General features: G+C 35.7%; 1 protein-coding gene across 1 annotated transcript in view; it reads right to left on the minus strand.

Moving 5' to 3' along the window:
• The window catches only part of Hsl (hormone-sensitive lipase), a 107,131-nt gene extending 93,669 nt beyond the window's left edge, over window positions 1-13,462 (minus strand). Inside the window, exon 1 of the mRNA XM_090406596.1 lies at window positions 12,655-13,462. Within this exon, the coding sequence (XP_090262722.1) occupies window positions 12,655-13,194 (540 nt within the window). The 5' untranslated portion in view covers window positions 13,195-13,462. The remainder of the gene's footprint in view (window positions 1-12,654) is intronic.
• Window positions 13,463-14,097: the final 635 nt, after the last annotated feature.

Consider the following 14,097-nt stretch of genomic DNA (forward strand, 5'->3'; position numbering starts at 1 on the left):
TAATCTGAAATACAGTACTCTTTTGTATCACTCAAGAAGTAGAACATGCAAAGAATAATAACCAGCCAAAGCAAAATAATTTAATTTCAAACCAGTCAAATATATATTACAAAAATCTTGGAATGAGATCCACAAATCAAAGAAAATATAGTTCGCCCACCAATTAGAGGTCCCTCGACACTTCTGCGCATCTCAGAAAAAGGAGAACCCATTCCGATAATAGGGTAATCAGTCCGTATTGTGGGATGAGTTGTTTATTATTACCGGTTGGAAAATTAGCTTCTCTTTTATGATTATTGTAGTTAACAATGTTGCTTGTATAACAGTTGGAAAATTTTACCAAAAAAAGCACGTGATTTCGCGTGTTGGCGACCAATTCGGACATCCTTCGTTTCTTTCTCCCCTTCAGCATGAATCGACTATTCTTGGAAAGACGTGAAGCAGGGACCTACAAATGGTGGGCGAACTATATCAGCATAATCTGATGCACAGAGTGACAGAGCAATACTTGGCTGCAGTTAATCATATAGCAAATTATTAGAGTGCAGCCATCATCTACATCAAGATGTCATTAAAAATCTTCCTTCAGTCCTCAAGACTGAGTTGAGTTCCTCATGGATAAGGGCCTTCCATCCTTCTGTCTTCTCATCAAACTTTCATATGTCAACAACTTTGAAAGTCCACTGCAGTTCTAAGAGCTTTATGCCATGCTAATTTTCATCTGCCCTTGGATCTTGTACCCTCTCAGAGCACACTAAAATACCAGACTAAGAAGTCAACCTGCTGTTTTCATCAGGGAACCAGGGCAATAGTGAAAAGTCAGCTACTGGAACAAGCTCCAATTCAACATCTAGAAGAAGATTAAACTCAATATCAGAATTACTGAAGATAGAAACCAACAGGAGATCTTATTAAATAATAAGTATAGGATGTTATTTTCAGGCAATAATGATCAAGGAAAGGAAGGAGTAGCAATAGCATTCAACACTGTACATCAAGATAAACTTGATGATTGGAAAGCAGTTTCAAATTGAAGTTTTCCCACATAACTCTAATCAGGGACATGGACAATGAAATTAATTTGGGCCTATGGTCCAACAGAGGGTTCTTCTAAAGAAGAAGAGTAATTTTTTCAGTTATCATTTGAACAGGAAGCTGACAAAGAAAATAGAAAGTAGTCCTTGTTGGAGATCTGAACAGCAGAGTAGGAAATGAATGCCACAAGGTATATAAGAACATTTTGGGAAAATTTGGATAAAAGGGCAAAGCTAATAATTGTATTTACTGGGCTTTGCTCAGGACATGGACTAGTCATTACTAACACCATGTTTCAACATAAAGATGTGCACAAGTTCACATGGAGAGAACACATACGAAATAAGAAAACCTCATTGACTATAGAATTGTTGATATTGATATATTCATGTTCATTCAGGATACAAGGGTGTACAGAGGATTTGAAACTGGAAGTGACCATTACTTAGTACTAATCAGGATAAAAATTGTTTTATCCTGATTAAAGAAGAAGCATTAATTAAGCTAGGGAGATAATTGATGAAACTGTCTGCAAGGATAGAAAAATATGAACACCATGGTGGACCCAGGAGATTAACATCTCTTGGGACTCCAGATGATGTTCTACTTCTAAATAAATTTGCTACAAGTCTTCAAGATTCCCTGACTAAATTTTATAACTATTGTAATACATATGGTATGAAGGTCAGCAATAACAAGACGAAGAAATAGGCAGAAGCATTGAAAATATCAACTGCATTGTGAATGGAGAACCTATAGAACAAGTAAAACATTTCAGCTACTTTGGCACAATTTTTAGTGAGGACAGTAAATTAAATATGGAAATAGACAACAGAATCAACAAAGCTGGTATTGTAGGAATAGTCAACTGAATATATTTATATGGAATAAGAGAAATTAGTCAAAAATTAGCTGTATACAAGACAGTGTTCAAACCAATTTTAACTTATGGATCTGAGAGCTGGGTTAGAAATAAAACACTTGACCAAAGACTAGAGACTGCAGATATGAGAATCCTGAGAAACATTAGACGCATGAACAGATGGCATCAATGGCAGTATCATATTAAAAAGGTTATTAGTAAAGAACTTGACATTGTTAGCATCCAGGAATGTGTTAGCAGAGCTAACATCAGGTGGTATGGTCACTTAAACAGAATGGGGAAAGGAAAGATTAACAAAACAAGTGTTCTCTGCCAGGTTGGCAGAATAAAGACCCAGAGGAAGACCAAGATATAGATGGATTGATACAGTAAAAAGTGCCTTAGAAAACAAAAATATAAGATCTGATAATGTTGGAGTCTTGACAGGTAACAGATTGATTTGGAGGAAAATTGTAGATAGGAAGTTAGTAATGATGTAAGTTTCATGTAGGATACTATCATATCCTGTATACCCCTTGAGGGTACATGTCAGGAATTTGATGATGATGGTGAACCCAAGAAGCTACAGAAGCAGTCCTGGCCAAAAGTTCCTAGCAAATAAGTCAGAAGGTGCTCTAAAAGAATACAGAGAAAAATGTAAGACAGCTAAGCTGTGTGTAAAAGGCTAAACCAAAAGTCATAGGAAAACTTTGGTAAGAATATAGAAAATAAATATCAGGAAGATGGCAAAATGTTCTGGAGGCCAATGAAGAAGCTTAGAAATGGAAGAAAGAGAACTGTAAAAAGGAATCAAAGATGATAAAGGTGACATGAAAACTGAAGATAAGGATATCCTATATCTCTGGAGTAATTACTTTGAAAGACTGTTAAACAAACCGCACAGTGACAGAACTGTAGTAGAAAATTTTCAAGAGGAATGCAAAGAGGAGTGCATATCAATACTTCAGGTAAAAAACCCATTAAAAACTTGAAATGTGAAAAGGCAGCTGGAGTACATTATATTCGACCAGAAATGCTTAAGTATGGAGGTAGAAAAGTTTTGCAGTGGCTACATTGCAGAATTCAGAGAGGGCTGGTCAGAAGGTCAAATTCCCAATGATCAGGAATTCGACTTCTGAATTTAAGTACACTTGAAAAGAGGTTGAGAAAGATTGTGAAAGAACAAGATGGGTTCCGGTCAAAGAGGTTGTCAAGATCAGATTTTCACTTTAAGACAAATAGTTGAGAAATTGTGGGAACATGACCAGGATCTGTACTTAAGTTTCATAGATCTGAAAAAGGACATATGACAGTATGCCCAGAGAAAAGCTTTTCAAAAGACTACATTTATATGGGTTGAATAGAACATTATACAGAGCAATACATAGTTTATATTTAAGTTGTCAGTCAGCAGTTAGAATTGAAGGAAATACAGGAAGGTGGTTTGATGTAAAATCAGAGGTAAGACAAAGATGCACATATCTTTGCTCTTATTCATTAGAGTAGAGATAGTTGTGATCATCTATATGGATCATAATGTGATCCATATAGATGATCACAAGACTGATATTAGAATTGGAGATGTCAAACTTAACTCTTTGCTTTAGCAGATAATGTTGTACTCTTTAACACATCTAGTGTAAGTCACCAGGATTGACTAACTAAACTGAATAACAGCTGTAACAAATTTGGCATGAAAATCAGTAATAAAAAGACTAAAATTATGAAAATAGGCAGAAGCACAGAAAACTTCAGCTGCATTCTGAATGGAGATCCTATAGAACAAGTAAAATATTTCAACTATTTAGGGGCATAGTTTTTAGTGAAGATGGCAGGTTAATTTGGAAATAGACAACAGAATAAGCAAAGCTGAAATGATGAGTAGCCAGCTGAATAAATGTATATGGAATAAGAGAGAAATTAGCCAAAACACCCAACTAGCAGTATACAAGACAATGCTTAAACCAGTCTTAAGTTATGGATCTGAGAGTTGGATTAGATATAAAGCACTTGATCAAAGACTAGAGACCACAGATATGAGGGTTCTGAGAAAAATTAAGAGAGTAAACTGATGACATTAATGACAGAATAATATTAAAAAATGAAGATATTAGAAAGGAACTTGACATTATTCGCATTCGAGAATGTGTCAGCAGAGCTAATCTACGGTGGTTTTGGCCACTTAAATAGAATGGGTGAAGAAAGGTTAGAAAACAGGTGTTTGATGCCAAGATGACGGGAAAGAGACCCAGAGGAAGACCAAAGTTTAGGTGGTTTGGTTCAGTCAGAAATGTCTTAGAAGCACAAAATGCTAGATATGACAACTATTGGGGTGCTCACAGGTAGTAGATTGATTCAGAGGAAAATTGTTGATGAGAGATTAATAATGTAAATTTCATCATGTAGTGCTATAGTAACCTGAACATCCCTTTGAGGTACACATCAGGAAATTAATGATAATTACGACATCATCTGCTTATCTGAAATCTGTGATTAGTCTTCCATTAACTTTTACTTCTTTTGTTGAGAACAATGCTTCTTTGATGAGTTCTTGGATGAAAATGTTAAAAAGGCATGGGAAGAGAGGGTATCCTTGCATAACTCTTTCGATTTCAAGTTTTTTAGTATGATATTTTATAATGAACTACTGTGCTTGTATCCTGATAGCAGTTTGAAACAAATCTTAGTGTTTCAAAGTTTTTTTTTTTTTTTTTTTAATAATTGAATAAGTTTTCCTCTACTGATGGAATGAGATGCTTGTTTAAAATCCACAAATTGGCAATAAAGACCGCTCCCCTTGTTCCATGCAATTTCGGCCAGACTATGAAGAGTAAAGATACAGTCAACTGTTGACTTGATTTTGATAAAGACACCTTGTTCTTCTGTTAGCTGTTCATAAATGTTATTTAGACAATCCTGTATTATTTTTACAAACATTTTGTAAGAGCGACAAAGAAAAGTAACTAGTCTGTAATTATTACATTTCCGAAGGTCAACTTTTTTTACTTATAGGCAAGATTTTGCTTATTTACACTACTGTATATAGAGCTCTGTGAGTATTTCAATTCCAAGTGCTTTTGATCATTTCATCTGATTAAGTGAAAGGATTACTTCTCACTATAGATACAGCATCCATAATCTAAGATTATGGATGCTGTATCTTTCTCACTGGTTGGTATATGTGGGTGAAGCTTTCTTCTTTAAAGATGTTAGAGAAGTAATTGTACCAGATGTGTTCCATTTCTCTAATACTAAAAATCATATAGATAAGACCATGATATTCTGATTGAATGTGAAAATAAGGAGAATTTGTGAGATGCAATATATATGGAATGAATTTGCTTTAGAAAGCGATGTGGATCATCAAAAAATTCTTATGTATCGTCAAAGTGTATACAGCATGCTAATGAAGATGATGTTAACCATCGTTCAGTACTAACTTCTTATCAACAATTTTTCTCCAAATTAGTTATTTTCAATTAAACATTTTAAAAAAACTTGTGTAGTAGACATTATTGTTAACACTCCAGGAAGTCAGAGATTCATCAAGGGATGTCAAATTATCCATACCAGCTGTCATACCTTTTTGTGCATTCATTCATTCACACTACTGTACTCACAACCTCCAAGGTAATCCATTCCAATTGCACACCAATCTACGAGAGAAAAATCAATCCCTCAATCCTCCTTCTGAACAGCATTCATTCTCAATTTCCCTTCTGTCCTTCCCCCACCCACCATAAAATAAAAAATTTTATCTAATGAAATCCTGTCCGACCCTTTCATAAGTTTGTAAGTCTCAATCATATCACTTTCTCCCTCTTTTCCCCTCTTTCTCCTTTTTGCCAATATCTGCAATCTACAAATTTTCAATCTGTCTTCATAATCAGTAATCCACAATCATGATATCATATTTAACACACTCCTTTGCACTCTGTTCACTGTATATCAGAATCACCACAAACACTAAATTTGCATGCAATGGTCCAAGTGAGGTCTTATCAAAGCCTTGTAAAGACTCAAAATGACTTCTTTAACTTGGCATGTCAAAGTTCATTTTAACATTGCAATTATTTTTTTGAGTTGTATTTATCTTTGTTACATGGCCAATGAACTTCAACTTCCTATTTACTAACATTCCAAGATCCTTAGCATGATCACTTTCTTCTAGTACAGTATAATCCCACCAATATGATACAATGCTGAATATCCAATCAATGGCAGAATCATATTAAAAATGAAGATATAAGAAAGGAACTTGACATTATTAGCATTCAAGAATGTCAGCAGAGCTAATCTATGGTGGTTTTGGCCACTTAAATAGAATGGGTAAAGAAACTACATTTACTAATACTGAACTGACAGCCAATTTCACATGCTCACAATTCCAGCCTATTCAAATCATTCTTCAAGTACTGCATATTAGCTGTACTCCTGATTATCTATCTCTACATCAGCAAATAGCTGTATGTTACTTGTCAAATCCTTGAAAAATTAAATTAATGTATAGATGGAATAACAATGAACCAAGAACTTATCATTATGGCACACCACTGATTACCTTAATCTTGCAGACTCGCATTCCCCATATACCACTTTCTGATATCTATCAGTTGGCTAGGTTAGGAAGTTATTGAGGAAAATAAGAGATAACAATATAATGGGAAGGTTGTCGGTGTACTCCCGAGGTATGACAATGATGAGTTTAGACAAAGAGCCAGAATCATGAATGGAAAACTCTGCAAGAGAAGGGAGTGCAGTTTGTGGATGTATGGTATGTATTTGAGGGAAGAATGTAATTATACAGATGTGATGAATTATACTTAAATGGCTTTTGAGTGAGCGAGCTGTCCAAACTGTTACTAGATGGAATGGACAAGGGCAGGTATGGTGAAAAATTACAACCAACAAGTGGCTTGGGTAAGATTGATTATAGACCTAAAATGAAATGCTGTGTTTATTTACAATGCCAGGAGTAATCAGAAATAAGGGAGATGAAATTGGTTTCACTGATAGAGTTCATTTGCAACAAAATCTATGGAATAAGTGAAACACGGTTGAATATAGAAAATATCCTAACAGGAATAGAAATGAAAGGGTATAGTTACTGAAATAAGAGCCAACGGGCTTCACTTCGGCAAAGTAAAATTATTCAAAATTAAGTGGATATTGAATACCACATTATTTCTTAGCCGAATAAGAAACTCAAAGATAGGAAATCTAATCTAAGAGAGTTTCATGCCGAATATAGAAAACTATAAAGTTCGGCGAGTCCAAGTGCAAGCCAACACCTGGTAGTGCAATGCTAGGGCAACTCATAGTAAAGGTGGAGTAAGCTCCAATCACTGTCCTTAGTATTTTCCCATAATGTAAAACACAGCTCCTAGGAGATGTATTACTGTTCTACATTATGAGAGACGGTCACTACCCAGACCGGTTTCGACCTTTTTTGAGGTCTCATCAGTGAGTACGTAGACCTAGATGTAATACAAAGGTTTCAATAGTCAGAACTTATTTCTTTACTGTACGAGTTGCCAAAAGGTGCACAAATACAATTACTGAAATAAGAGCCAACACTTCGGAGAAGTAAAATTATTCAAAATTAAGTGGATATTGAATATCACATTATTTCTTAGCTGAATAAGAAACTCAAAGATAGGAAATCTAATCTAAGAGTTTCATGCCGAATATAGAAAACTATAAAGTTCGGCAAATCCAAGCGTAAGCCAACACCTGGCAGTGCAATGCTAGGGCAACTCGTAGTAAAGGTGGAGTAAGCTCCGAAGGGTATAGTGTTTTTTTACAAGTATAGAAAGGAAGAGGAATGTGGCTGATAATAGCAGAAAATGAATTTTTCGAAAATTCAAGACAATTATCTCAAACAGCATGTAAAGGAGAGCATGCAGGGCAGAAAATTTTAGATCTGATCACTTCATCAGAGGAAGTATTTGTGATTAGGTTTCGCACTTCCCTCCAGTTGGTGGGTGATCATGAAGTGATCACATGGGTTGTGGCTGACCATGTGAAGAAAGGAAATATATAGCAGTACAAAGTTAGTGACTATGACAAACTTAGATCCATAGCATGGAATGAGAATTTGAATGATAAGGAAATAAATGCTGCTTGGGAACTGACAACGAAATGCATAACAGCATCAATGTGTGTGAATGTATTCCCAAGGTCAAACGGCTGACTAAGGTAGGTGTCAAATGGATGAATGAGGGAATAAGCATGAAATCAGAAAGAAGGCACTTTGGAAGCAGAACAAGATAAATAATCATAATAATCAATTACATGAGTATAAAGAGCAGGCCAGGGGAGTGACTCAGCTAGTGTGGACAACTGAGTCAACAAAGAGCAGTATGAGCAGAAATTAGCAAATCAGGCCAAGAAAAACCTGCATGCAAGAATTAACATAAACTGGGCCAAAGGATTTTAATAATTGACCAAGTAAAAAACACCAACAAGTTTCGCCAACTTAGCTGTCTGGCTTCATCAGGGTGTATAAAAGAGATTCGGTTCATTCCTTCATGAACATTAAACTGTTCATGAAGGAATGAACCGAATACAATTTTATTTTTTTTTTACAAATACAGAAGAAAGCGTGCATCAAACGCATGGAGCGTGTTTGATATCAACTGTTGTTATGCAGACATGTTCCGTAATTAGCAGTGAAACCATACCATCGAATGGGACAAAAGTTCCATGCCCTATTTAGAGGAAGATTTCCACTCCTGAAACATAAAAGAAGCTATAGCAGTCATCCGTTCTAAATGCAACCTCAATAGAAATCAAGGAATAATTCTAGCTGATATTTGGAAGACCCTCATAAGATCACTAAGCATGCCAGAGTTAAATTTTGCTGTGAATTACAGAACATTCCTGCATAACAACAGTTGATATCATACACGCTCCATGGATTTCATGTATGCATTTTACAATTGTATTCAGTTCATTCCTTCACAAATGGTTTAAGTTGTTTTGTATCTCCTTTATACACCCTGACGAAGCCAGACAGCTAAGTTGGCAAAACTTGGTGTTTTTTACTTAGTATCAATCATTAAAATCCTTCGGCCAATACAACCCAGTTTATGTCAATTCTTGTATTCATTTGATGGTCGAAAATAATATAGAATCGTTATGAAAAAGCTGCATGAGTTTTTTTCGATACGTGGCAAGTAGAAAGAAGGATTATGGTAAGGTGATGTTAATGGATGATAGAGTGAGATTGGTGACTGCTCTAGAGGACATAGTCAAGGTGTTAAGCGAGCAGTGCATCAGGATGTTTCATTCTCAGTGCGAAATCAGAAGCTGAAGTATAGAGAAGGTAATGAGAGACCGCTTAATGGTGAGCAAGCAAGAGGTATATGAGGACTTAGGTAAGTCATCAAGTCCAATAATAATAGGACTTCATGACATCTCACCAAGTGTCTTGAGAAAATGTTCCATAGAATCAGCCTTGGTTCCTCTGATTCTATTCCTCTGGCCTACCTGTACAAGTGTCTTGCTGTTGCAAGACACTTGTACAGGTAGGCCAGAGGAATAGAAGTCCAAAGGAGTAGAAGGAAGGTAAAATTATTCCACTTCACAAAAGTGATGGCAAGACTAATGCAACCAATTATAAGCTGATATAGAGTGGTAGTTCAGGTATTGCAGAGGTTGGCAAGATAGATATAGGATACAAAAGTTAGTTGATAACAGTGGTATTCTTTGTGCTTGTCAGCATGGATTTGTTAAAGAAAGATTGTGTTTCACAAACTTGCTCATGTACAATAACAAAGTGTGAATGTACTGCACAATGGAGATGAATATACAGTGGTATACTTAGATTTTGCAAAGACTTGGAGAGATGGTCACATCACACGTTGGTCACTGAAACAGATCAGATTGGATGATAAGACTAGTGAGGTACATAGGTATCACCAAGTTCTGTATCTTGAAAGAGAAAAGTCGCTAGTCATGTGCTGCAGGGATCACTTCTGGGACCACTGTTATTTAATTTGTATATTAATAATATTGAGATAATCTTGGAATACTACTATCATATATGGGGTGGTGCACCTAAAAACCTCTAAAAAATTCTTCATGCTAGTTTTGGTATAACAACCACATGATGTAAAGAGTATAAAAGCCAATATGCCCAAATCATCATGAGCTTACCAGTGTTACTAAAAAAGAAAGGCTAAAAACCACTCAAGAAGGTAAACATAAAGCAACAAGTAATCAAAAAATATGTCAGATTAAAAATATTTTCATTATTAAAAGAGACCTCAAGAAAGTTCACATACTACCCTCACACTACCTGTTCAATTTATTCATGCTACTTGCACACACACAATATCCAATGGCAATCAATTCCAGTCAAGCACCACTGAATAAGAAAAAAATCTAGCTCTCATCCCTTCTTAATGGCATTCATTCTCAACTTCCAAAAGATGCCCTTGTGTCCTTTCTCCACCCTCCATAAAATAAAGATTCCATCTGTTGATATCACTAGATGAAACAACTGATAGAAGTTTATAAGTCGCAATCACATCACTCCTGTTTGTTAGTGGCCGCAGTCTAAAAATTCCCAGTCTTCATAATTAGTATTCCACAATCCTGATATCATTTTTGACATACTCCTTTGCACTCTCTAAACTATATCAGAATCACCATGGAAATCATGAGACCAGACCTGTGCAGAATAGTCAAAGTGAGGCCTTGTAAATATGACAATATCACTTCTTTAACTTTAATATAGTTAAAAGCTTTATATTAAAGTTAAAATATAGTCTTTACATACACAAAGAGTATGTAAAGTTACACTTCGTACATCAAAAAATGACAAACAGACAAAAAAATGTTTTATTACTGTTACTATCATAATAGTAATAAAAATTATGTGCCCCATCACCTAGTCTTCCAAAGACCTGTCATTCCTAATTAAACATCAGATGGCAACCTTAACTACAACTGTTCACCTCTACTGTCTAAACTGCACTTTACATACTTCTATCACAAGGACATTAAGTGTGCATTCATCAAATCTTATATCACATCACAGAATGTAAAACCTCTAAGTCCCTTTGTTTGATCTGTTTTGCTATAAATTTCCTTTCATACTGTTGCATTCATTTACTGTCTATTGCCTCTCTAAATTCTGATAACTACCATGGCATCTTTAATTATCTTTAAAGCTTAACTTTCTGCAGTTCAAATACCAAAAAAGTAAAGTCATCTTCCTTGGGAGTTCATGTCCACAATATCTTTCTCTCTTCGCTTCTTTCTCTGATCTAGCTGGTAGTGACACCATTAACAATGTTCTAAAATAAGTATTCCATCTACAATAACAGATAATCCTCACCATCTTGCCAACACTCCTGACCTATTTTAATCAGTTCTCCTTGCCGGTCTGGTTGGCCACATGATTAGCATCTCCACTCTGCTTATTGGAGGCTTGAAGTGGCTAGAATAATATTATCACAGGTGTGGTGGTGGTGGGGAGAATGATATACTGATTCTGAATAGGTAAAGAAAGAAAAGATGGATACAAATGCATTGCCTTCTATACAAAACACTTTCCACCTCAAATATACAAACAAAACTTTTAGTGACCACGTACCAACTTTAATAGGCGATTATAATCATCAATCACATACTTGTGATATTAAGTGTCAAAATCATTGGATGGAATGAGTGTTTTTAGGTCAATGCATGCCTACAATACTAAAGATTATATTCCTGCAGCACCTTATTGCTGTGAGGCCCTAAGGTTCAGTTAATCAGCAAACCGTAGTGACACACTTCAAATAAAGTGGGTAGCGATATCATGCTGGGCAATGAAAATCATCTACCATCGCCTAACACCATTCACAAACATCTATGCCACAGTGGAATTTTAACTAATGCAAGCAAGTTCTCTACTGCAACCAAGGCTTGCTTATGCTGAACAGAAATTAGACAATCTACTCACATTTCTGGTTTACACATATTTTTGGAAATCCAAAATCTCCTGGACTTAAGTTCATTAGGCATGAAGTTTAGCGGCAAATTTATTATCTATGTTTACATAATAATAAATCCAGATTTAATGCACTTGTATTAGTCATGAAGAAAATTCGGTATAACAGGGCTATTTGACACCATTACAAAATTCCTTCTTGCAGTCATTAGTATGATTTTTTTTTTTTGTTTTTTTTAAACAGTTTCAGTTAAGGACTACGATTTGTTCCTTGTTAACAATATTTTGTATTTCTCGCAACAGTTCGAATCCCAGAATTATCAGGAAATTCCATAAATCATGATTTCGAAAGAGACGGAATTGAGTCCTGTGACAATAGTTCAAAGGTGAATTATGTTATGTGTGTGTGGCACTCTGTGACAAAGAGAATGAGAGGGGGATGAAAAATATTTCAAAAAGAGCATTAATAGGCGGAGGACAGCTGCTCTCCTGAAAAAAAGCAAATTAATTACACTGAACCGTCCGGCATTTCAGCGGCACATGCGAGACTCAGAGGTTGGGTCTCTAAAGTCTTCTTGAGCAAACATAGCTCTGAACGATTAACACAAAACTAGGGGGGGGGGGGGACAGAAAAACTCGCAACACACCGAGAGATGAAGAACGAGGCATCGCAGCAAGCCTCGCTACTCATGCGGAGGTTTAATTTAACCTACATTTTCAGTTACTATAAAATTAAGTGCAAATGTATTATTAATAATAATCGTGCAATTATCTGTTCCACATTACTAAAGCATCATACATTTTGTTTACTTACATAGAACCCATGACAACGACCATAGAATCCTGTTTGATCAAGAGCTGCAAACTCTCCTAAAAGCTCTTCAGCAGTAATACTCACATTAACATTAAAAAGTTCGCCTGTAGCATTCGCATCCAAAATTTTCATTAAATTTTGAAGACCTCCTTTCAGTCCTTCTATAACACTTAAATGAGCTGCCAGTTCTTTGTAATAACGTTCTGCTCTGAAAAAAGACGAAGAGCGTGCATTAATAATTGCGGAACACAAATCAACACAACTTTCGAAATAACTCTCTGTTATTTTAATGAAACTACGATATCCGTTCCCTCGTGTATGTTCATCAAAATCGAAATTGTGAACTATTCGTTTTAGTCCATCTATATGCAGTTCAATCCACTGGGCATTTTCTAAAATAAGATTCAATGTATCCACATACTTAGCTGAATATGAACCGTAATCCTTTCTAAAATGGTCTAAATTATTTATTATCAGAGGTGACAATACTTCAAATAAATGACTAGGTCGGGCTAAATCACTCATTGTGAGATTTTCCATAGAATAAAATAATCATGAAGATTAAGAACAAGGCATTGCATAAACAACTATCGAATATAGCTGGAACATACACCGCATAACAAAATCGACTGACTAATATTACACGATACCACACATTTGAGGTATATAGCATAGAAAACAGTAGCTAGCGTTCGAGCCTGCGCATAAGAGATGCACTTGCACTAATCACTTAAGTGCAACCAACTCCGTCAGAAAAATGAGCAAACGATGCAAACTAACAAGCTGAATAAAACAGTTCAAATATAAAGGCTTATCGTATGAAATGGTAACTGATCAATATATCGGTAACATTTCGTCCTTCGTCAATGTTATTACGACAGCCGAAGGTAATAACGACAAGGGTGTGGCAAGCGCAGCACCTGCTCAAGTGCAGGGCTGTGAAGCCGTACCAGTCACGATATTGATTTCAATGCTATTTTAATTATGTAAAATGAAAAATATAATTTCAGAACTCTTCAGGTATCTGTAAAATTTTAGAATTATTGGAAAAGTAATTAATGTAATTAATATATGGAGAGTATCTAAAAATAATTCAGTTTAATAGAGTGAATTCTAATAATCAATCCCATCTAGCTTCTCTCATAGAGCATGCCTTTTTCAGGTGTATCGGGTGTCATGTTCTTAATATTTCATTTACGTAGAATTCAATGGGGAAATCCAACTCCAGACGGCTTTTTTTAGCAAGCGTAGACCGTGGTTTTGTGCAAGTGCGCGAGGGATGGCTGTCACCACACTTTACGCACTTGTAATCTGCTTTACATAACTTTTGTACATGCCCAATTTTTTGGCGGCGATGGCATTGACCGGCGGATGCTTTTCTTAATATTTCATTTACGTAGGATTCAATGGAGAAATCCAACTCTAGACGACAATCCGTACTGA

This window comes from Typopeltis vanoorti, chromosome 16 (genome assembly GCF_054136105.1).
Source record: "Typopeltis vanoorti isolate ZY-2024b chromosome 16, IOZ_Tvanoo_1.0, whole genome shotgun sequence".
Taxonomy (NCBI): Eukaryota; Metazoa; Arthropoda; class Arachnida; order Uropygi; family Thelyphonidae; genus Typopeltis; species Typopeltis vanoorti.